Source organism: Nymphaea colorata, chromosome 11, assembly GCF_008831285.2.
Source record: "Nymphaea colorata isolate Beijing-Zhang1983 chromosome 11, ASM883128v2, whole genome shotgun sequence".
In the NCBI taxonomy this organism is placed as follows: Eukaryota; Viridiplantae; Streptophyta; class Magnoliopsida; order Nymphaeales; family Nymphaeaceae; genus Nymphaea; species Nymphaea colorata.
This window is the reverse complement of record NC_045148.1, coordinates 16,451,537-16,476,780: the sequence shown is the minus strand read 5'-3', so window position 1 is coordinate 16,476,780 and position 25,244 is coordinate 16,451,537. Positions and strand designations below refer to the sequence as shown.

The 25,244-nt window shown below is 37.7% G+C and overlaps 2 protein-coding genes across 5 annotated transcripts; one reads left to right on the top strand and one right to left on the bottom strand.

The window, feature by feature from the left end:
• Positions 1-240: 240 nt before the first annotated feature.
• Positions 241-6,441, bottom strand: LOC116264799 (uncharacterized). Of its 4 annotated transcripts, none has more exons than XM_050080657.1 (8): positions 6,346-6,441; positions 4,515-5,524; positions 3,912-4,100; positions 3,664-3,755; positions 2,401-2,460; positions 1,898-1,967; positions 1,228-1,431; positions 241-734 (listed from the first exon to the last, which is right to left on the bottom strand). In XM_050080657.1, exons 2-8 carry the CDS (start codon positions 5,223-5,225, stop codon positions 336-338), a joined length of 1,725 nt encoding a protein of 574 aa, XP_049936614.1. In that variant the 5' UTR covers positions 5,226-5,524; positions 6,346-6,441; the 3' UTR covers positions 241-335. The 4 variants fall into 4 exon arrangements, with proteins under 4 accessions (XP_049936614.1, XP_031501064.1, XP_031501062.1 ...); XM_031645204.2 differs by lacking the exon at positions 6,346-6,441 and adding an exon at positions 6,210-6,294; XM_031645202.2 differs by lacking the exon at positions 6,346-6,441 and adding an exon at positions 5,932-6,203.
• A 3,493-nt stretch (positions 6,442-9,934) lies between these two features.
• On the top strand, positions 9,935-21,530 carry LOC116264391 (beta-glucuronosyltransferase GlcAT14A). Its single transcript, XM_031644570.2, has 4 exons — positions 9,935-10,680; positions 20,161-20,236; positions 20,332-20,447; positions 20,556-21,530. Exons 1-4 carry the CDS (start codon positions 10,104-10,106, stop codon positions 21,068-21,070), a joined length of 1,284 nt encoding a protein of 427 aa, XP_031500430.1. The 5' UTR covers positions 9,935-10,103; the 3' UTR covers positions 21,071-21,530.
• The last annotated feature ends 3,714 nt before the right edge of the window (positions 21,531-25,244 follow it).

The window sequence follows — 25,244 nt, the reverse complement described above, 5'->3', positions numbered from 1 at the left end:
GATAATGGATAAGATCAATTCTCGTTTGCAGAACGAATTTAGCAAAATAAAAAACTATTGCTTCTCTCAAATTGATCTCGTGGGAAGCGTTTTCTAGTAAATAGAAAATTCTTGACGATATTTGTTGATTTGGGTGGAGAAAGAGCGCTTGGACCAGTGCTTCTCCATTTAAGACAGATTACTTAAGTGCCTTGTTTGTGTGCGGATATGCGTGTTTGCATGGTATCTTAAATACTGCCATATGCAACAAAGTGCTTTATTAGATTACCAAGACAAAATAGAGAGAGTTCCATGCATACATACACAGGTGTTGCTGATCTTTCTGCAGAAAAAAATCATTGCTCAATGAGAATGTAATCGGCATCATGTGGCAGCAAATCAGCAGCTGTAGGTGGGAGGTGATGCCTACTCGTGGAGTTTGGTTCTTGCCTTACTTTGGCATGAGCCTCTGCATCATGTTGGAATGCTTTAACCAGATCTTGAAGCTCTAATTTCCTCACGTTAATTTCTTCCTCTGTCACCGGCCTCCTTAACCCGAGATATAACATTCCAAGCCCAATCAAGATGGCGCCTGTTAGGAAAACAATGGCAGAGAACAGACCAAATGCATAGGGTGTTGAACTGCCTCCTGGTATCCCATCCAGGTTTACTCCAAAGAGCCCAGTGATGATTGAGAGCACGAGTCCACAGCCTCCAAAAACAGCCAAATTATGCGTGATCCGGATGCTTTTGTCCTGGACAAGAAATATCAATCTACATTCATGATAAAGAAATTACAACTAGGAACGCAACAAAAATTTAGATTGTCTTTGCACTGTAAGTGCAAACATACTGCGGGAATACAATTTTGAGAAGATCATACCACTCATTAAACATTGTTTTCGGGCTTTATTCAGCAACATTTTTCTCATATATTAAAAAAGTCATTTCGTTTTTTCGTCTTGGGAATTTAAAAGAATAAAAACAATTATGAAATTAAAATTTTCTTTTAATTTTCTTACAAAAACATTAATAAAAAGTCAAAATAATTATTGAAATGTTAAATAAACTTAAGAAAAAGTTATATCAAAACACGTTGTTCTTCGAAAAATATAAATAATTTATTTTTTTTATTATTTTTCAAAATACTGCTATTCTTTTCGTGTTTTTCTCGTTTTCTCCACTTTTCCATTTTTAACGACACGTTTTAAAAAAAATGGCGGCATTTGTACAATGGCTGATAATCACCTGCAGCCATGCTCTAACGTTGCTCTGCATGACATCTTGAATTGTGAAGAGACGAGCTCGAACCGCTTCTTGCTCCTCTATCATTGCTCTGGTACTCTTTCTTATCTCTTCTAGCACAACTTTTGTTGCATAGCCTCGTAAAAGCTGAAGTAGCTCGAAAATTATTTCCTCCCTTGCATGCAGCGACCATTTCACTCGGATAACCTATGATGTTCCAGTCTTAACAAGAATGACCATTTACAGAACTTGGTATCAAGAACTTGCGAAAAATCTTCAGCCTCTAGATTAATACGAGGATCATGCTAGGCATAGTTTATTCAGAAAAGCTTTCTTTCATCTCCAATCTCTAAGTAACTTTATACCGATTAATCCATTCTTCCTAGGTTACTGCTAGACGAGCTTATTTGTGCATAACTTTAAAAACTCAAATTGACAGAGAGAATATGAACGGAAGGGAACATGCGCTACTACGTGAGCTTATTTGTGCTTAACTTTCAAAACTCAAATAGACAGAAAGAATATGCATGAAAGGGAACATGTTGGCATTCGTTAGCCATATCCTGCATAAACAATGGTCAAATAACAAGTCAAAAGAGCTTATCCAAGGTACGATGAGCCAACGGCCAGCAAAATTTGAGCAACTTGTCACACTAAATTTGGTGATATGTACCTGAGTAGCCAACCTTCTAATTTCTTGATTTAGAATCATGCTCATCAGGTTTAGATCTTCATTGTTTCTCCTGCCAACAAATGCATCTTTATTCGCTTAGACAGGTGTCTAGTAATATAGGTTGCAAAGGGGAAAACTGAGCAAGATTTAAGTTAAATAAATCATAGTTCCCATGAAGGATTCAGAACCAGGCCCCACAAAGCCAAGCTGATTCTAACACCCTATCTTTAAGTCTTCAATTCGAAAAAGAAAGAAAATGGTACGCTCAGAAGTTGTTTGATTCCTGTTCCTGAAATGAGTGGAATGGAAACGTCCAGTTCGAACATCCAACAATGTTCCAGGAAGTTGTGGCCCATTCTGGGACACTGTTTCCGACCAGGACAAGTGTGAGAGGACTCTCTGCCCACACTGTGGAGCAAACATTATCATATTGGTCCAGAACTCATAATACATGGAAGAAACCAAAGAAATTGAAGCTGGAGCCTATGCACATGAAGGTTTACCTGTTCACAAACTTTAACTCCACCTCATCTGATGCTCCAAATATGTACTTGCGAAACAACCTTGAGCAAAGATCATGAAAAAAGCATAATGTTGGCAAATCTCTTATAAAACCACGGCAGAAATACACAGATAGGGCTTAAATTAACAAAGAGAAACATCTGATATACTAACCTAAAAGCTTTTTGTAGCTTTTGGTATCCCTAGCAGTTCAAAATAAATATGGCATTGTATTGTACTCGTTAAAAGTCTGAACTCAGAAACCTTATTTCTTTATGGTAATAATATGCATCGACTTAAAAACTAAAAAGCTTACCTTTGAATTTGGAACTTACGGACCTAAAACTATTTTTGCCTTATATCCCACGGGAGAAGTATTGCTGAATTTTGGTGCATAGTTTGCAGAAGACCTGATGTGGAGGTGCCAAAAAACTCTTTTATATTCCCCGTTTAGAAGCTTGGATCCAGCATCTCTCTTAGAATTTGAATGTTAATGTTACTAGCATTGAAAAGTTCAACAAATATGAGTGAATAATAGCTGTCATTTTAAATCCTTTTGAGAGTCCTTTTCCCAAACGCCAACACTAACCAGCAAGGTGATCGTAGTGGTAATACAGAAATGATAAAGATTTGCCCTTAATAATGACATCACACGTGAGATGTCCATCCATGACCTCCAAGGTCATTGAGGGTCATTGAGGATGATGATACTAAATCTATAAACTTGCACGTGAAAAAATCATTCACTCATCCTTATAATGGCATGCAGACACCACAAACTCCAACACATGACAGGATAAATTTATTCCTCACAGCTTCCTGCTACTTTTGACTGACAGAATAGAAATTACACCATGTGGTGATTTACGAGGCAAAGCTAACCAAGCAAGGCTTATGTGTTAGTAAACATAAAAGTTATTAAATGACACTCCTGTTACTCAAGATCAAGGTGGAATCAATGCTTTTCAAATCTGACGTTCAACTATTTTTTTCTTCTTCATTCTTAAAACATTTCAACTCCAAGAGATTATACAATGCCACATATGAAATAAACTAGACTGATGATCAATCAACTTTTCACTTTTCTAAAATTTGGACTCTTGGAGAAGTCATTCAGCATCTGTCAATGATGATACCTTACTGATGATGAATTCCCACATGCACATTGATATCTTACTGATGATTAATTTCCACATGCACATTTTCAGCCATCAGAACGGTTCATAGAAAATCTATTCAAGTAGAAGCACAAAAAAAACATGTACCTATCATCCCATCTGGTAAGGCGACTGGCCAAACATGCAATTAATTCATGAGCTGACTTTGGAGATTTAGTACCACCAGCAAGAAGAAGATCCTGAAGAACGTCAATGTGCAGAACTAAGTAGACTTCTAGTTTTCTAGATTGAAATAGACGGTATACCCATCCATAAAGGAAAAGTAGATTGAAATAGATGGTATACCCATCCATAAAGGAAAAGTAGTATCCAGCGAATCATCCAAAATGAAGTACCTGAACTTCAGTAATTCCTAAGACATTGATATGTGATGAGACTCCCTTGACATGTAATGCTGTGAGCAAAAAATTTTGGGCTTGCCATGATCGAAGAACAATTGGAATATCATCCTCATAGGAGAAGGGATCCCCTACTGACTGGCCAAGGAGTTCAAACAATAACCCACCAGCAACTCTGACTGGAACCTATGCAAGATTCACCATCCACTGGCTAAGAAATGAAAACAGAAAATATACCAGACCATTTATGAAACACAATTATATCTTGCTCTGGAAGTGAACATATATATCAAAGGATAAACAAGAAGTTTGTAAGCTGTCTAAGTCAGAGATACAGGAGTTGCCAAAATATGCAACACAAACATGAAGCCTGAACATGCTAAAGGCCAGAAAATGAGTAAAGGAGAATGACCGACATGGTGCACATAAGCAGATAAACAGGATAAACACATGGAAATTTAAAGAGCTCGCTATAGGAAGACTGGAGCTTCTATGAAACAAAATACAATTCACTCGTTTGGAAATAGACAGGCAACAAATTAGACAAGCAAAATCTGAAAATCGGGAAGCTGTAGGCACTAAAAAGAGCTCAAAGATAACCTCATAGTACAGGTGTTTCATTCGCTCGCTGATCAGACGACTTTCATCTCTTAAAGCAGTACTAATTGCAGGATGCAACCATTGTGCATTTCGTAACCATGAATCGACATTTGGATGAGTTGGAATGACATGACACCACCACGTAGGACCAGCTGGTTTTTCCCAGTAAGGAGCTGCAATATCTGCAACTGTGAGATCCTCATCCTCGGCACTCATGTCTATTGTTCGTGTAAACCTGTCTTGATCAACTTGCACGGATCTGACAAGTTCAGAAATTCTTTCCCATCCAATTGGAACCCAATGATTATCCGAAACATTTCCGATGGCTTGACTATTGCGCCAAACATACTCGTTAGTACCTTCACTACCTTCAAAAAGAGCATACCGATAGGCGGCAGACTGTTGGTTTATTTCATCTAGTTCTTGAACATAATTGTATGCACTTTCATCCTTTTCAATAGGACCATCGTCACAAGCTGCAGGCTGCTGGTTTTGGTTGTCCAGTTCTTGACTCCGGGGGTGTTTGATGAGGTGCATCTTCGAGCCTGATTTTGTGTAATTTGCCTTACCTCGCGGCCGAATGTACTCAAAAGCACAAAGAAGTCCATCTACCCAAAGTTCATGTCCATTTGAAGGCTCTTTGTGAGCTTGGTTTTTGACATTCTCAATCCTTGCATTCATTATTTCTACTTCCTCGGTTCCGTCACTCATTTATAGTTTTATATGCCGTTAAATGAGGCTATGAAGTATTTATTTAAAGAGCTTGAGAAAATCTCAAGCCACAAATGTGATTGAAGATGATCCAAATTAACCAAAATGAATTGCATAGCAGCATAGGCCTCTGTCCTTGAATCTATTAGTAACTCAACTTAGCTAATTAAGGATTTCTTAGAAACATCTCCTGCCAAACACAATTCCCATCTAACAGGGCAAGTCTGCCACATCTTCTGAAGCTCTTATCCAAAAAGATTTCACGAATTCTGAAACTTTAGTTTCTTCCAGGAACCTGACTGCAAACAGAAAATCAAAAGTTGTCAGCTTATACAAATGATCGTTGAGAAACAATGTGAGACAAAAAAGTTAGAGTCGTTGATTATCGCCGGATATGGCTTACAACTAGCATACCGACAAGAATCCTTAATCTTTGGGCTAGACTTGGCCTGGAAGTAGGCGACTTCACTTTTCCAGAATAAAGTTTCTGGAAACTTCATTCCAAACCTTTACTCCTAGCAAAGGTTGCCTTGGGGACTGAACCACCGCCCCACAACCAAGCCAGAAAACAGAAGAAACAAACTTTCCCTTGAAGGGATAGAAGCACCACTCCATCCAATTGGGAACGGAGTCAATCGTAGGAGAAGACTCGAAACACCGCCTGCGATCCTGAAAAAAAAAGAAAGAAGGAAAACCAGAAACTCACCTCTGGCGAACACAAAGCTACCATGAAAGAAACAGCACAGACAATTCAGCCCGTGTCACTCATCAGTTGTCAGTTGTTTCAAGATATACGTTAACCTCGACCAAAATGGTGTACATGCAAAACTCTCCCAACTTCGTCTAAACGTATCCCATGAACTAATTATGGTAGAGGAAAGATCAAGCAAAACGTTCTTGAAAAAATAAAAGATGGGCGTGAACGACAGAAAGAGAGGGGAGGACGAGGAGGAGAAATTTTGCCTCTGGGGCCACCAACTTTACCAAAATAAAGCGAGGGTGATGTCCCCTCCGATGGAGGGATGAAAAAAGAGAATGCAGCAAAAAGACGATTCCAACAGGGCGAGTCGGTTACCTGCACACACAGAGAAAGAGAGGGGGAGAGAGAGAGAAAGCAAACCGTTATCATCTGCTCACGCGTGGCCATCTACCATCTTCCTTTCCGAATGCGCAGGTGGCAATATTCCACTTGGTCCCGCCAAAAATAGCCGCATCTGGGCAGGTCCGAGAATGGCTGGTTAAGTGCTGCAAGTCTGCACCTGCTCAGGCTTCAATCCATGAAATGACTAAGTCAATAAGATAGCTGGCTGATTTCAATTTGATTATTATTAAAAAGAAACCATGTTAAGGTCACAAGATACAACAGCTTCTGGGAAACTGAGGATAAAGTTTGGTCTTGCCAAGTATAACATTTGTGCCGTTGCAATGCTTCTACCGGCTTCCTTCATTTTCCATTAGCAATATAACTGGGGTTTGATCCATAGTGTATCTATGTGACGCTTCAGGAACATCTGTTTCGCGTTCTCGTTGCACAATATCCACACAGTCTGTATTTTTCTTTTCATGATCATATGACTGCATTCTGTCGATCAATATATTAAGAATGTTGTTGATGACTAATGGAGAAACATGTATGATATATTCATGTAGTATACCAGCTGCAGGTAAGGACTTCATCGAATGACATTGAGTTACTGTTAGAGGTTACAATATGTGTTAATCTTTTGGTTTCCATTTTCTTCTAGTTTGATAATGTTGTTTTCGTTTTATGGAAAGCTTTTTCTGGAAATTGTGTGGCCATGGTAACTATCAAGGCAGGAACTAGAATGCTAAATGTTGTTTGATTCCTACTGTTACCATAAGATTTTGGTGTTGGTAGTCCAGGTCTGACTATTAACTATATATGCAACTTAGCAATAGTTAAATATCCACGCTCATGTTACTAAGAATATGTTACTCATGTTTTGCTACTTGGCTTTTGTGTCTTTTGTGTTTACACTTTACAGTATAAGTGTTGTTTGTCATCTATAATTGGGACAATGTTGTAACCATATGGTGTTTGTAATATGTCCTTGTTGGTTCTACGCCAGGAAGATCATCAGATACGCGTCCAAATAGTAGCTCTATAGGTCCAAAATTTCGAATGTAGCAAGGAAGTGAGACATGTTGGCAGGTACAAGTGCAGAGATGTATTAGAGGTTAATGCTACTCAAACAGTGGACGAAGACACTTGCATGAAGGAAATGAGGCAATAGAAGCCAATGTTGAACTGAAACGGGTTCAAAGCAAGAGTTAAGTTCCAAATGTTTCTAGTGAGGATGTACCATATGTTGGATTCTTGGAATCAATTTTGACAATAAGGAAAAAAGTTGAGAAAATAAGTTTTTTTTTGAAAAAAATGCAATAAATTAAATGGCCGTTTAAAACTTAAAAAAAAAGTTTTTTTTTTTGAAAAAAACGTGAAAAACAGTAAAAAAAAGGCGTCTTTAGCACGTTTTTTTTATTTTTTTAAATTTTTTAATGTCAAACAGTTTTTTTTTCATTTTCTATTTTTTATTTGTTGCAAATCTACTTATCTTTTGGTGTTTCTGTTATTATTTTTTCACTTGTTTTATTTTTTTTATTCTTAGTTTTTTTATTTTAAAAAATACTGTTTTTTTTTTTTTAAGTCCGCTGTACTATACCCGAGAAAAACCTCATCGTTTAAAACTCCATGTATTTGTGACTATATTCTGAAGTTCTGAACATAGTAACACCTACTTTGGCAAGGATACATGTAGCAAAGATGTTGCATGAAGATTAGAATGAGAAGATCTATGAGCACAAGTCCTGCATCAGTCGTTGTAACTAAATAAATAACTATATGTGACCTGACATTATGTGAAAATAAATAATTGCTAAGTTATGTGGATTTCAGGTCGAGCGTTTGTTATGCCGTCGGATCTTCCATTATATCCGATTTTAAATCTGATATCCGCTGCCAACAAAGGTCCCCCCCTTACAATATTTTTCGTCAGCAGATCATAGAACTCGCAAAGCTTTTTAAAAAAAAATAAAATGGCAACAATTACCCTTTTTTTATAAAAACAGTTTTAAGTAATAAATATTCTAGAGATAAGGGCAACGTTTTGATTTTTTATATTGTTCTGAAGACAATGTGACTCTCATACGGATGCTATCAACGTTGAATTTGAAGAAAAACCAAAATTGAGTCATCATTTCATTTTGCTTAGATCTTGGCCAACATCAGGAGGAATATCGCATTGAAAATTTCGCCTAATCGAGTAACCTTATAGGTTGGTATGCCCCTTTTTGGCATCTCCATGAAGTCACATGCAAACAATATAAAATTTTTAATTTGAAAAACAAGTAGGTGACAGTGAATCATGAAAAAACTTCACATCTAAAGTTTCGAATGCAAACAATATAAATTTTTTAATTGACAGTGAATCATGTTCACATCTAAAGTTTCGAATGCAAACAATATAAAATTTTTAATTGACATAAATCATGTTCATATCTAAAGTTTCTAAAGGCAAAGCATAGCTGGTTAGACTAGCAGGTTTATAATGGCTCGGTTCAATTTTCATGAATGCTTCGAAATCTTATGATCACCTAAATGCCAAAAAAATGCATAAAATGTTACATCCAAGAAGGGCCCAAGTTTAAAAACACCTTGACTTGGGGGCATCTAAAAATGTCTTGGCCTGCGTCTAGAGTATTGTGAGATGACAACATAGTTACTTTAATAATACTTTTCAAGTGAGCATGAGCTTTATATCACCGTCCGAAGCTTCATTCTTATCCTACTCTCAGGGTCTAGAACTGCGTCGGTGTCGGTCTCTAAATTAAAATTGATGTTCAATTTCTGTTTCGCTTCAATTCTATTGGTGCAACGAAAAAGCGCTCATGCCACTCGATCCAGTACCTCTGGGCATGTAATTCTTTGTTTTATTGAATAAATAAAAATTTGGTTTTATTTTATGAGTGGAAAGCCAACAAATTTGCTTAGACATTTAATTCAGACTCACGTTTAAATATGACAGAGAAAGTCTCAATCTGAATCCTGGTGAATCATTGACATTGGAAATTTGTGGAGGATGAAGGAGGCACATCTATAGATAAACAATTTATTTATTTATTTATTTACTTGACAGGCACATCTATAGTGCTCTAAATTATTGTTCATAAATCCAATCATGTGAAGGAACATAAAGTCTAGAAAATTTTAAAATGAACAAAAAAGACTTAAAAATGTTATATATAGATCAAAATTTATGAATTGAATTTAAAATAACACAATTTTTTTTGTATATTCGATTTAACGAGTTGTTTATTTATGACCTTATACATTTTATAACACATTTTGAAAGCTAAATGCTATCGTTGTGCTAACAGAGGGAAGCCAAGTTGAAGTGTAACAACGATTCGAATCCAAGCATCAATGCAACACTACATTTTACAAGGAAACTGTCTGTTCTTACTTTCAAACAAGACGAAGTCGACAAGTAATGAGAGATCAAGAAAAATCCGTGCTATATTTTTATGTGAGACAAAAAGTAAATTTGTTGTTGTCATTTTCAATGTTATATATTATGTTTGTTGGCGGTGTACCTTCAAAACTACTTTCTTATTGTGTTAAATAAGAGTTGCCGGCAGCTCATTTATTCATTATAAATACTTCTGAAATGGAAAACAATATGGAAATTTGTGGAGTGAGAGGGAGAGGGGAAGAGAGGGAGAGGAAACAGCAACCGCGGAGATTCTGAGTGTCTATTGTTTATAAGGGCGAGCAACAGTGAGAGAAGATCCGACGAATTTGGAAGCAGGAGGAGGAGGAAGGAGGAAGGAAGAAGGAGGAGGAGGAGGAGGAGGAAAATGATAGCTCGGCCTTTAATCAACAGGAAATGGCTTCTTACCATCATTCGTTGGCGTTCAGAGAGGAGGTGGGTCTTCCTCCTCCTCTCCCTGTCGCTGGTCTCCCTGATACTGTTCCTCACTGTCATTTCCGGCCACGGCGCTCCTGCCACTTTCAATCTTTACAAGGTGGTCGCCGGCCGGCCGGCTGCCGATGCCCGTGCCACTGGCGTTCTCAAGGGCCCCGGTTTCCCTCCAGTCTTCGCTTATTGGATCTCCGGTAGCCGCGGCGACAAGAACAAGGTGCTTCGCCTCCTCAAGGCCGTGTACCACCCGCGGAACCGCTATCTCCTCCACCTCGATTCCGCCGCGTCCAACAACGAGCGGGAGGAGCTCGCCGTCGCGGTGAGGGCCCTTAGGGTTTTTCGCGCTTTCGGGAATGTGGATGTTGTCGGGAAGGCAGATGCCTCGAATTACATGGGATCGTCGACGCTTTCGGCGATACTGCACGGAGCTGCCGTGCTTCTCAGGATCGATGGGGGTTGGGATTGGTTCGTCACGCTGAGCGCTTCGGACTATCCACTTGTGACCCAAGATGGTGAGCTTCTTCCGTGTCATGGATTTTCCTCTCATCCTTGTCGTTTCTTTGTCCTCTGGATTCGTTCTTTGGTGGTTCAAGGTGATCAAACGATTTAAATTTTTTTGGGACTCTTTTTCTTGTTATAAGTTGTTTGTATAAAGGTGGATTTTCGAGTCACGTTTCTCCTTTAAATGGATTCCTTCCACATTCCTGCTGTGATCGCCCCTTGCTGAGCATAGAATGGTTTCATAGATAGAACACGTCTGTAGAATTTTTGTTCATTTTACGTGACTTATCTTTTGCAACCTGTATCGTGTCTTTGCTACACGCTCATCAAGTAAGAGACAAAATGGGTGTGTTAAGCTGGAAATCTTTCCTTACATTATCTTGCCCACAAAGATAATCTGTCCCTTACAAGCACAGTGTATATGATTTATTACGTCCATGTTTTAAAGATATGCTGATAGCGAACATGTTTCAACTCCGGATGCAGTCTCAAAGAACATGACGTTTTCAAAATAGCATTCTTCCTTCAAATTAGGCTCCTCATGCACGGTTTCTGAAGAATGCTCGTCACGGGTAGGCATTTGTATGTCAATATTGTCACGAATTTTCCAGAAAAGGCCGAAGGTTTACATGATTTACATGCGTGAGCCCTTTCTGCTAATGAATTGTATACACTGCTTTATCATTGCTGCTATATTGCTTGAATCCTCATCTACTTATTCCTTTCTGGTACCTATTTAGTAAAATTAACTCTGGTAATTGGGTGATGTTAGTCTATTTGCTTGATAATTGTTGGGTTCTGACATTACCATTACTCTTCTCAGTTTATCTCAGCCTTGACTGCTTGTTAAGTGTGTTTCCTTCCCTTTTACTTCATGAATCAGCTTGATTTATGTTCTTTTTAGTGCTTCAAGGTAGAAAGCAGAATTAACGCACATTGCTTTTTACCTGCGACTGGCTCATCAAACAATAATGCTTCAGATATATTATATTTGGCTATTTAAATATACATGATGAGGGTTTAATTACTTGGTACACATGACCTGTTGCTTAAAATGTAAAGGTAACTTGTTCAACAACTAGAATGAACTACAAGTTTGGCATTTGTAACAAGTAAAGACTAAAAAGTACAAAAAACATGAAGATAGCATTGGAGATCTGCAAAATAAAATCATGGCCATTATCATTTATTTTCCAATGCTAAAATAAGTTAAATTTCTATCTGTTGCATGCCATTTGGCACAGCAAATATATCTATGCGAGATGTGGTATCATACATTGTTGATGTGCCTGTAATGTTTTAATTATAGAAGGCAATTAATCATCACTATTACCATATTTTGACAGTTCTATTTGATTGAGACTGCGATTGCTGCTGGAGATGCTAGAAAATAGCTGGTCATACATTATTATTTAATGATTCTAAGGCATATTTTTAGTTCAGAAAATGCTGTCTTTTCAATTAAACTTTTGCCTTTCACTTATAGCTTGAGAAACTACGTGTCACTTTATAACAAATTGCTAGTTAGTATTGTTAGACTGGTCTTGTTTGTTGTCTTCCTGACTAGTGGTTCTGGTATTATACTATTATCCATTCCTGACTAGTGGTTCTGGGATTACACATAAATCTAGTCATCAAATTAGTCAGTAAGGTTCATTGACTTGGTAATTGTCTCATCCAATGTTGTAAAACGCGTATCATAAGCCGTATCAGTCGGGCTTTAAGATACGCCGTATCGTAAAATATCGTAATTTTTTTAAAAAAAATTATTAATAAATAAAAAAATAAAAAAAATCGGAAAATTCATAAAAAAATCAGAAAAAATTAAAAATAATAAATTCTTCATAGAAAACATGTTTGAGATAATGATAGACTTATTATTGCTATAAACTTACGCATTCATCATTCATAGACATCAAAATTCATAACAATATCATTCAACAAAGCATAAGCCATAAAGTGATAAAACATTCAAGTGTTCAACAACCATAGATTCATAACTCTTAAGTCGTTTGATACATATAAAATGAAAGCACTCTTGACTTGACTTTCATTCATGATTCATAAAAAAAATTATTAATAAATAAAAAAATAAAAAAATCGGAAAATTCATAAAAAAATCAGAAAAAATTAAAAATAATAAATTCTTCATAGAAAACATGTTTGAGATAATGATAGACTTATTATTGCTATAAACTTACGCATTCATCATTCATAGACATCAAAATTCATAACAATATCATTCAACAAAGCATAAGCCAAGTGATAAAACATTCAAGTGTTCAACAACCATAGATTCATAACTCTTAAGTCGTTTGATACATATAAAATGAAAGCACTCTTGACTTGACTCTCATTCATGATTCATGATTCATAATCTTCATCATCTTCATCGTCAAGAATTGGAAGATCCTCACCAACATATTCATCACCAGCAGTAGCAGACTCTCCTTCATCAACAAAGTCTTCTATTGCTTCAGCTTCAAGGTTGAAGCATTCAAGATCTTCATCATCAAATATTGTAGCTGGTTCTTCCTCAATCTGTGGCTCTAGATCGTCAAAATTTTCCAAGCTGATAGGATCGAACTGAGATGTGTGCTTCCTTGCTAATGATTTTTTTAATTCTCTACGTTAAATAAGAGAAAACTTGTTAATATATAATTTCATATAAATATATTGTACAAAAAATGTAAACATTAAGCTATATGCCTATATTACCTTTGTTTCAACCTCATATTATATCGAACAAAGGCAAGGTCATTCAACCTTTTATGTTCAAGCCTATTCCTTTTTTTGCTATAAATATGTTGGAACACACTCCAGTTCCTTTTGCATCCACTAGCACTGCTTGTCTGGCTGAAGACTTTGATTGCAAAACGTGCTAGGTTTGGTCGATCAAACCAATACCTATTCCACCACAAATCTAAACAAAAATATAACAAATCAATGTGAAAATTTTAAAAGAATCAAATGTAACAAATGCAAAGTAAATTAAAAATTTCTATGTATTTACCTGGACGCATGGTTGTCCTGGCTCGAATGGCGACAGGTTGTCCCATGTTCCGAAAACAAGTATCATATAGATCCAACTCATTGTGCACAACATCTTGTTCTCTAGAATCTACCATTAACACATTAATACAATCTAACAAGCCACCTAAGACTTCTCTGTCCTTCTTAAATGTAGGAGAAAATCTAATTGCAGGATTTAGATAGTAAGCTGTTGCATGAAGAGGTTGATGACGTTGTCCAGTCCACCTTTTATCTATAATCTTCCATATGGGCATATATAACTTTTTCTTTTCTTTCAAGTTGTCTCGAATTGCCTTTTTCGCTCTATGCATAGCCTCATATAAGTACCCTATGGAAGGTCTATCCTCGTTGTCAGCTAACCTGAGAACTTTAACTAAAGGAACACAAACCTTCAATAGCTTCACACATGTTCCCAAAATTCGTTATTGAATACAATATCCACAACTAAAGAAGCATTTCTTTTATGAGCATGTGGATATGCAACTCATTCTTCACTAGCAAACATCTGCCTCAAATGAGTTCTTTGTTTCACCACACTCTGACCTTCAATAGCTTCACACATGTTTCCAAAATTCGTTATTGAATACAATATCCACAACTAAAGAAGCATTTCTTTTATGAGCATGTGGATATGCAACTCATTCTTCACTAGCGAACATCTGCCTCAAATGAGTTCTTTGTTTCACCACACTCTGCACAGTCAATACATTTGTGGCAAATCTAGTTTATGTAGGTCGTATTAATTCAACTCCTTTTGTAAACTTTCTCATCAAACTCAATACATATGCATGATTATAGATAAATTTTGTTACCTCTTGATATTGGTCAATGGCTGATTTCATATCATGCATCTCATTAAGATCTTGAAGCATTAGATTAACACAATGAGTGACACATAGACTCCAATAGAATGTTCTATACTTTTGAAATAACAAATCTTCTGCAGCTCTATAATTTGCAGCATTATCTGTAATAAACTGTACAATGTTTGCAGGTCCAACTTCTTATACAACATTGTCAAAAACATTGAACAAAATCTCAGCTGACTTAGGAACATCAGACAAGTCAAGAGATTTCAAGAACATTGTACCTTTAGGGCAATAAATAAGAAAATTTACAAGTGTTCTTGACCTTGTATCAGTCCATCCATCTGACATAATGGAGCAACCTGTTTCCTTCCAACATAATTTCAACTCATCGCAATGTTCAGACACTTCTTTGACCGTATCTTGAAGAATTTTGCCCCTCAACTGATGATATGATGGCATTTTGAATCCGGGGCCTATAGAAGCAATTGCATCTGTCATGGCTTGGAATTGAAAAGAATTAGCTACATTAAATGGAATACATGCATCATAAAACCATTTCCCTACCATCTTTTGTGCATGATATACCATATCTTTAGATGTCATAGCAACACGAATCTGTGGCTGACCACCTGGGCTAGTATATGAAGGGAAACAACCCTTAATAGAACCAACACTAGACCTACTAGTAGGAACTCTACCACTAAGTGGTCGCATACCATGCCTGGCCCTAATATCTGTTGTGCCTCTTCTCTTCCTTCCTGTTATGCCAGATCGACCTCCTTCATACATGATCCCTTTTCCTCTACAATCTCTACCTCTTGAGGTCTCCAAATTTGTTCATAGATTATTATCATCTTCATCATCACATTCATAAGCTTTTTCCTCTTCTTCTTCATCTTCCAAAGGCTCATTATAGCCTACATCTGCTTCTTCAATTTCTTTTTGTATCATTTTTTGATGTAAAACATGAAACATATCTAAACATTGTTAACGCACAAATGGAAGCAAAGGTTTGTTTGGTCCTCCAACACAAGGAGACGCATTTTTGGAGGTCCCTGCCAAATGGTGCTTCATTCTACTAATCCCTCCTGAAAATGTATTCTCACAAAAGCTACATTTGAGTTTCAAGCGGTTATTCTCCTTCACCCTTTCGCACCATTGCCACGTAGGATCTATATCTTCAAAAAAAAAAATGAAATCCAATGGTAAACTTAATGAAAAACATTCAAAATCTTTCAATCTACGATTGTACGGTAAAAAATTATCAATATATGGTAAAAACATGAGATTTCATACCTTACGAAGAAGAAATGAAGAAAACCCATTTCCTCCCAACGAAAATCGACCACGCATGCACAAATCGACCCCTTAATCTTCGATTTCACGATGAAAATCAACTTTTTGATAGTGAACTGAAAATGGACGATCGCCCTCCTTGAAGGTAGTATCCAAGCGTGAGAAATGAAGAACGGATGGTATTTTTCAAAAAGAAGTCGAATAAGTAGGTCTCGGGCAGGTTTCTGCGAAATCAGCCCGTATCGCACGATATGTGCGATACAGGAACAATACACCCCCTATTTACGATACGGGGGTGTATCATACTGTATTTTCAAAACGGTATGGTACGTATCGTACGATACGTACAACACTGGTCTCATCAAAATCTCCAAATTGCACTTAAGCTTTACAATTGAGCTAAAGGCCTAGAACAACAAAATCCTTTTTTGGGATAGTTGTCTTCTTGTATTTGTAGTTTTTGTTTTTGCATTAGTTAAATGTGGATGAAAGAGAATATGCATCAACTGAGAACTCTCAAATGCTTTAAATTGAAATCTGAGAGCTGCATCAATATTTTGAAATAGTGGTTAAGTACAAATTGTTGATTGAAGTGGTTACAGGAAGCATGAAGTATTTTTGAAATAGTGGGATAGTGGTGGATTTAGACCATTAAAATATGAACGATGCTATTTTTTTCTTAGCAAGGCTAGTTACATGCATAAGTGGTTGTATTTTTAACAGAAATTTCATGAGGTGGATTAGGCTTTATCGATATTAGTTTATGGCTTTATGCTCCTCACGAACTGCCACTTATCATGTCCATTTCATTTGCCTAAGATTGGATGAGTAAGCTTCTCTTTGTTTTGAGAAGGAATAATAGGTCAGCTCTACTTGTTGATAAGCTTGTACTGAAGGGTATAGAGTCTGTAGACTAACGAGATGTGGACGTTGAAAGATTTCTAGGTAGTTCCCTAGAGTATCCACAAGTTCTTGAGAAGGTTTGTGCATTAACTGGTTGATACATGAACGGTTTTCCTTATTATTGATTTTGGAGTTTTTTGTTTATATCTTCATTTAGTGAATCTATTATATGCTAGTCCATTTGTTCAACCAGTATCATGGAGAGGAAGTGCAGTGTATTGCATCTGCAGTAGATAATGAAGCAGTAGGATGCAACTTTTGCACAGTTCAGATCTTAGTAGACCATATCTGAGATTTGGATGTAAATGCGTTTTACTTGTATTTGTTTGCCTTTCTAATGCTGTATCAATTTCTTGTGACGTTTCTTAGCCTGCTTCCCCGTGACTGAGACTGGAATGTGAGTGACAACTAACAAACAGCATGGGGGTGCACAAGTACGTTGCCCTGATGCATCTTTGTGCCACGGTGCTCACTATATCGTGGTTGCAGGTGTTGTACGTTTTTACCAGTTTTTGATGTTCTTTTCCTTCTTACAAGTAGGCAATCATTGGTTGATCTGAATTCTTAATCTGTATTAGGATTTGCTTCATTTTCTATGACAATAAACTAGAAAAAGGGAAAGCTGAGGTAAGGCAGTTGTCTCCTAGGAAGCATCTGTGCACCTTGGAAAATAGTAGCAGATAAAAGTGAAAAGCACAACGAAAATGACTATAGATTTTTACCTTGACATGGTCTCAATTTCTCAGCTTCTATCAAGTACCTTAGATTTACCTTTTTCAGTAGCGTAACCAGGTTTAAGTATATGGATTGCTGCAAAATTGTTATGCTGCTGCTTGCTGGCGACCATTTTAGGAACATGCTTTTCCTATGGTTGAACTTTCTCGTATTTCTGTGATTCTTGAATTCAACCACCTAACAATGGCAGGCTACACAAGTGTCACCCTGCAGCATTTGTTATTTTGATAAAATTTAAGGCCCTTTGAACCTGGGATTGTTCACAGGTATGACTATGTCTGCCCAACAATCCTAGGTTGCAGATCGCAATTCAAGGGGACTCATCTTGCGATGAAAACAAAACCTTTCACCTACTAGTAAATGGAGGAGAATGATTTAAATGGATCATGTGTAAGGCTTGAAAGTGCATACTTTTGAAAAGCAGAATTTTAAATAACCAAAGTTCCAAACCCAATTTTTAAGATGCCAGAGTCAATGTTGACATGCAACATCGTTATGGGAGAGGACAACTAACATTCCTTAGCATTAGGTCATTAACTTATATTATAATGAAGATGACTAAAACGAGCTGCATGGACCAAAAAATTTACTATGGAAGTGTCAAAGATAATGTGTATATTTTTTATTAGTAGCCTATACTTATAGATGTACTACGAGTGTATGGATGCTATTACAGGCAGGAATTCACGACGAACTTGTATATGTTTACTGGAGGTCAGGCAATACTTGTAAAATGAGAACAGATTTAAAATCTGAAGAATGGGAAGCTGAGGTTTCAAAAGGAAGAGGGTAGAGACCGTAGAGTTAAATTAAAATATTGATCAGTATTAAAAAGTGAAAAGATTTATCTTAGAGAAAAAAATTCCTTTTTCTTTGATGAAAGGAAAGAACAGACAAATTTACCTTGGTATCATTTAGGGATTGTGATCGCCTAGATATTATTTTTTTTGCCTTTTTATGATCTCTTTGAAATATTTTACTTCTTGCTATAACATATGATCCATTCATCATTTTAAAACTCTTCCTCTCCCTCTTTTGTCTGGCCAATTGGAGCTTTGTTCACGTAGCTAAGGATTTGGACTTGACTCCATGTTGACGGATGTCAGGAGTTCTAACCTGGGTGCATTTGTTGACATGATTGGGTGACCCTGGCTTGTATATCATGTGCACCAGGAATAGAGATTATGGCCTAGGACTAGGAGTAGATAAAATTTTCTATTAGTCTTGACTGCTGCGTCAAGTCAGAAAATGTTTTTTTGGATGGAAGTACACAAAGAACTCAATTAATTTTGGTTCTTTTACTCTACATGGTTCTCTGGATGAAAATTATGCTAACTTCATTTTACTGCATGTTTGTTCTCAACCTATTTTAGGTTTGTTTGCACTGCTTCATTGCTTATTCTATCTTGACTTCATTCCAGTGTCACAAATATTATTCTTGGGGTTTTAACAGCAAGGTTTTTCTTGGATATTTTTTTCGGCAAAGTTGTTTTTCTCAGGAAAATCTTGGGAAAATGAAAAAAATCTTAAAAATTGGATAAAAGCAAAATGAATGAGAAACTAATAGCAAGACACTAAAAGGTAGCTAAAATGGTAAAAATAATGTTTTAATGCTGATAAAATGTTGATAAATAACTTCATTTAAGTTTAGATTTGGATTCCTGATGAGATTGATGTAAGAAACAAGAAAATCGAACAAAGGGGGAAAAGGTGGGAAACGTGATAAAAATGTTATAAATTTTCACATTATTTTTATTTTTTAAGAAAGTTTTTTTTTTTTTTTTTTGCATTTTTCTCATTTTTTCTCGTTTTCTCATTAATATCACAATATTTTTGTTCGTAACACGATATCCACGACAATGCTTCATTCCTTTCTTTTGTCATCCATTATACTGGATTTCAATCTGCTTTCAAGAGTTCCACTTGGAACGTTATTCATGTTTATTACATTAAGGTAACATCATTCATATGCAAGTGTGTGCCTTTTATGTATATATAGACAAGATGATTTAATGATACACTGGTGGCTATGTTAGTCAATTTCTTATTTTGTGCAACCTCATGCGAGGGTCAGTTCATTGACTTCTCCATTTACTTGCAGCCCTAACATTGTAACCATTGTGACTTTTCTTTAGAGAGTGAATAGACCAGCAAAGTCCATATTAAACGAAGGAAAAACCTTTGTGTGTAAATACAGTTAATTCAGACTAAAGTGGTGCTTTTTAAATCTTAGCTAAGTTGGTGGAAAGCACATCCTTGTGGTGTTGCTTCTAGAGGTTTATTCTTCGACGTTCTCTCAATGCTTTGATTGAACTCTGCTAGAAAGGTTAATTCTGTTTTAAGAGAATCTATAATTTTGATTTTTTTGATGCTTGTATTAGGATCATACAATTTTTGCTTTATATATTAAACTTGGGAGATTAAAGTTTGCTAAGCGGGCCCAATCCTTTTCTTAAAAAGCCTTGAAGGGAAAATTCTTAACCAGGATTATCTTAGTGAAGCTTGAACTTGGTACCCATGATGTGGACTTGGCTCGGAAGACCAGGTTCAGGATTGTTTTCCACGGGCACTCGCAGTTTTCTTCGTGAAACCCCAAGCATGAAGGTGTCGATGAACCTTCATTGTTGCTCCCAGCCTTGTTATTCCTTCTCATTTTGCTGCACATTTAGCCTTAGCGGTTAAACTGATGTGGACACTGCCTTCTGTGTTTCGCAGACTTGCTTCATGTCTTTTCCTCTATAAGGAGAGACCTCAACTTCATTGACCACACCAGTGAGCTTGGATGGAAAGAGTATGTGGAAAGAAAGATTTTCCTGACAATCATGTACATTCATAGTTCCATCATATTCCGTGTTTCATGACCTGATATTTAGTTATTTTGTGCAGGTATCAGAGGGCAAACCCAATTGTAGTGGACCCAGGTCTTTATTTGTTGCGCAAGCCGCCAATATTTTATGCATCACAAAAGCGGCCAAAGCCAAATGCTTTCAAGTTCTTCACAGGTGAAATTAATTTAGTAATCATCGTTGTCTTTTATTCCTGTTATGTTGGAGATATGCTTAGCTCTTGCTCTCTCTTTCTCTCTCTCTCTCTCTCTCTCTTTCTCTCAGGATCTCCATGGATTGTTCTTAGCCGTTCTTTCCTTGAATTCTGTGTTTTGGGATGGGACAACCTTCCTCGTATTTTGCTGTTGTATTTCACCAACGTTGTGATATCCCAAGAGGGTTACTTCCATAGCGTTATCTGCAACTCTCCAGAATTCCAGAACACGACTGTAAACAATGATCTTCGTTACCTCGTCTGGGACACTCCCCCAAATCCAGAGCCACGAGTCCTCAATGCCACGGATTATGAAGGAATGGTGGAGAGCGGTGCAGCTTTTGCTAGAAGATTTCTTGAAGACGACTCTTTGCTGAAAGTGGTGGACGACAGGATCCTCAAGCGTAGGCCACATGGAGTTGTTCCCGGTGGGTGGTGTCTCGGCAAGCCCAATGGGTGGCTAGACCCGTGCTCAAAATGGGGGAACATCAACGTCCTCAAGCCTGGGCCTCAAGCAAAGAGACTGGGAAACTTGATATCTCAGTTGACAACTAGTGGGGATTGGCAGTCAAGCCAGTGCACGTGATTTCCCTTTCGAGGTCCTAAGAGTTGGTTAGCACTTTCATATTGAAACCAACCAGCTTCATCAGGACAAACGAGGTTGAGGGTGTACCATCTGCCTTGCTGCAGAAGAGTAAGATCAGTCGTGTGTATCAAGGGCATTTCCCACGCGAATCTATTGTTGGGCCTTCGATGATCTTTTAGTGCTGATCATGAGGAAGATCATGGTGGAGAGATGATCGCACTGAATTCTTTGGACTGAGGTTAGTGGGCGCCATTCTCCCCACTCTCTTTTGTATTTGTTTTTTTTTTTTCCCCTTTTTTGTCTCCACCTTCAGAAGGCCCCAAGCCTCAGTACAATAAATTTTCATGCTCCTACTTGGGGATAAAGACCATCTTATTAAAGTTGTCTTTCCCCACCTTTGTTGTATAGCAGACATCGATGAAAGCAATACATGAGAACTAACACTGATCCTCTTCAAATATATTGATATTGTTCCGTTGTGGTTATTTTTCTAAACCATTCTGCCGAGAGGTGCCAATAACCTGGACTATCTTATTGTCACAAACTCTTGTGATAGGGGTCATAGGATATTCATGGTAAAGCTACTGCGTAGAAATAACTGCAAGTAATGCCGTAGGGCATTTAGAGGTCGTTTGATTGCTGTCCATTGGGACAGGACAGACAGGACGTCCTGTCCATCAGACTATTGTCCTGTTCTTATGGACAATGATGTTCATTGTCCACCATTTGATGATCTTAAGAACAGAACATTATGTTCCTCTTGTCCAGCGTTTGTTTTGCATATGTCTGTTCTGTCCTGTCTGGCGTTTGTTTTTGTTTTGTCCGATCATCCGTTCTGTCTGTTTTAACTTTTACCTATATAAATAAGAATTATAAGCCCTTTTAAATTGACGTGCAATAATGAGATAAGATGCAAGCTATGCACGAACTTAAGATATCGAAAACAAGGAACGATGAGTAACCTCCACAATTTCAGAGTACATCAATAGCTTGTGCTTTCTATCAGTTTAGAAGTACAACAATAGATAAGAAAATTTTAAGTACTCCAACTTGGTCGAATCATACCATCTCATAAATTGAGAAGTTGAGATATGCCCTCATCATGAAGAGAGAAAAAAATAAAAAACAAAATCAAAGCAGACATATCCAAAAAAGAAGATTTTTATTCATTCTATATGAACATATCTTAATCTTCCTTTTTACATGATTCTTGTACATGTCTTCAAATTGCCATTACAAAATTAAAACTGAAGAGAGAGAGAGAGGGAGAGAGAGCTCGATGGAGAGCTATGCCAGGAGTCAACAGTTGCCGACTAAGAGTCTAGTCTGGCCATGGAGGCTGCGATGAAGAGGGTGATGCAGGGGGAATGACATCAAGGTCATTGCATGGCAGTAAAGATGAGGACGATGGTGATGGCGATAACGGGGAGGAGGGCAGCTTCCTTTTGCACGATTGAGCTTGAATCCCCTCTCCTACTTGCTCCACCACCTTCTTCCCAACAAGATAATCCTTCAACCTCTTCAAATCAGAGGGCTTCACCGGCTTCGCTATGAACTCCTCTGCCCCTTCCTCCAAGCACCTACTTACACATTCACCATATGCTTAGAAGCAGACTCAATAAATACAAACTAGAAACTGATAATCGAAAAAGAAATATTGAGGGGCTGGTGTCATCATGTATTCTTTCAAAAAGTCAAAAGTTGTATCTGCACACCAAATTACCAAATGCATGCCTACACTTGCATGCACTAAGGACATTTGGTGTATGAAACATAAAACTGCATATAGGTATCTTGAACGTAACTTTTATATAGCAAGGACTTGGTATGCTCCAGGTTTTGGAGAGCTGCTTTTTACCAAAAGTGGTTATACATATCCTCAAGAGGATCCTAGGTTCACATATTTCAATCGTTTTATGAACTTTCCAAAAGGAAATTGAAATAATGTTGTACATGAAAAGGCAACCACACATAAAAGGTATGGCGGTATGGTTATGCATATCAAGAATCACAATAGAAGGATCTCAAGGATGTATAGTTAAAAGGATGTATAGTTAATGGTAGTCGTTCAAACCAAATGATCTATCTTTGCATAAACCACACTTGAGCCTCAAGCACCATGATTCCATGAATTAGTACTTAATGCATCATCAAACATTTTGTAAGCATGATCAAGTCAAGAAGAAGACATAACGTACTGAAAATTTTGAACCACCCATGAATCTGCTTCCCTTTCTTTTCATTCATGACCTTTTATATTTATAATTACTAAGTCGGAAAATGTAAAGAAAAAGTTCAGGCAGAAAAATCCACCAAGGCGAAGTGGCTCTATGCAGAGAGAGAATGAGAGAGAAGGAGAGAAAGGGGGATGAAGATTACCATGATTATGGCTTTGATGTTATCTCTTGTGAGCTTTGTAGAGAGGGCAGCTTCATCTGGCGCATCCCCTGTTCCTGCAGAGGCAACATCTCCGAGAAAGGCTAGAAGCTCGTCCACCTTGTCGGGGTGTTGGTCAGCTTTTCTCCCCATCCTCGCCATGTGGTCATCAATGATCCGGTCGACCAAATTAGATAATGTAGATCGAACTCCCCAACAGATTATACAGGAAAGAAATTCAATGAGATCCAGAGAACAACAAAACAAAATGAAGAGGAAAAGATTGTGATGTTGCTAAATAGAACGAATCTCCAAAAGAAAATAATAGGCAAAAACAAAACTGACCAAAAGGGATCGCTTTTATTTTCCAGATGGAAAAAAAATCAGGAAGAAGTTCCAAGACTAAGAACATCAACTAAAGACTCCTTTTCGTTCTCCACCAACACATACTAAAAGGGGAAACCAAATACTACAAGCGAAAGACAAACTGGAAATAGAAACAGCCATTTCTTTCATCGGTTTTAGGGGCAATAGTCACTCACTCATTTGAAGAATGAAAAGAAAACATCGGTGGAAAAAGGAACTGATTCAAGATCGCACCGAATCACAGATTTAAAAACGAAAACCCTAGATTGAATCATTAGAAAACAATCTAACGAACAGAGACATATAATCAGAAACGAATATATAACTTCCTTTTAATCAATACCTCGGCTGCGAGATACTCGAGCATGGAAAAGAGGTAGAGAGGCGCACCCGCACCAACTCGCTCAACATACTTTCCGGCTTTGAGAAATCGGGCGATCTACCCACCGGAAATTGCAGACTGGCCTTCTGCGACCGAAATACCGACTTAGATGACTTCAGTTTCCCATGCCCGCCCTTGGTTCCTATAGAACTCATCCTCCTTTTCCTTGCGGAAGACGATAACATAAGATGCAGGAAAGCCGAAGACGATGGAGAAGGAGAGCAAACTAGATTGATCGGCGACAGATTTCGCAGCTTAAATATACAGTGATCTTTCGACGAGGGCGAGGGTGAGGGCAGCTCGGGGGCAGAGACGGAGAAGGAGAGAAAGAGAAAGGGTGACCAGCTCGCCAAAGAGACGGAGGAGGAGGAGAGAAAGCGAGGGCCGATCGGGGGCAGGAGGCTGTTCTGTTCCACGCTGTTCCGAGGGTTAGCTCGGAACAGCATGGAACAAAGAATAATTTATAGTCCTTGTCCAACTGTCCGTCGTGTCCATCCTGTTCTGTGGACGGTGTTTGATGTAAAACTCAATGGAACAGAACACGCGTGTCCTGTGACCATCAAACGCCCTCTTAGGGAACAAGATGCATTAATGTCTAGTTGTTTTCATGTTCTACACGCGCCTTACAAAATCATTTACAAGGCAAACAAACGTTCACCGCAGAAATGCAGATAACTTCATTTTTGTGCTTTTCTGAGTTTTCAGAAGCTTCAATTTTTGTGCTTTTCTGGGGGTCCCAATCTTTTGCCTTAAAATATGAGAAGCTTTGCACATTCTCATGAAAAACATAATTCTTTAGGAATAACAGTGCCGTTGCTTAATGTAACCGTGCTTTTAACCAGTGACCAGGATGCGGCAGAAAAGAAAATGCACGGTGCGGGTGCAACCCAGTTTGGCACCCAAACTGCACCACATTTATTTCAGTTTTTTTTTTAAGTTTTTGTTTAACAAATTTGATATTATTAATATATTATAATAATAATAAATACTCTCACCGCACCACCACACCTAAATCTGCACCCCGCATCTTGGTGACAGTTTTTAACTAAG

Bases quoted from the DNA above. Each gene is read 5' to 3' on its own strand.
- LOC116264799 (XM_050080657.1), bottom strand. From the start codon at position 5,225: ATGAGTGACGGAACCGAGGAAGTAGAAATAATGAATGCAAGGATTGAG. The intron at 4,101-4,514 runs GTTATCTTTGAG...AATCTTGCATAG, and splicing joins TGAAACACCTGTACTATGAG to GTTCCAGTCAGAGTTGCTGG. The intron at 735-1,227 runs GTGATTATCAGC...TTTCTTGTCCAG, and splicing joins ACGTTAGAGCATGGCTGCAG to GACAAAAGCATCCGGATCAC.
- LOC116264391 (XM_031644570.2), top strand. From the start codon at position 10,104: ATGATAGCTCGGCCTTTAATCAACAGGAAATGGCTTCTTACCATCATT. The intron at 10,681-20,160 runs GTGAGCTTCTTC...TGTGTTTCGCAG, and splicing joins TCCACTTGTGACCCAAGATG to ACTTGCTTCATGTCTTTTCC. The intron at 20,237-20,331 runs GTATGTGGAAAG...TATTTTGTGCAG, and splicing joins AGTGAGCTTGGATGGAAAGA to GTATCAGAGGGCAAACCCAA.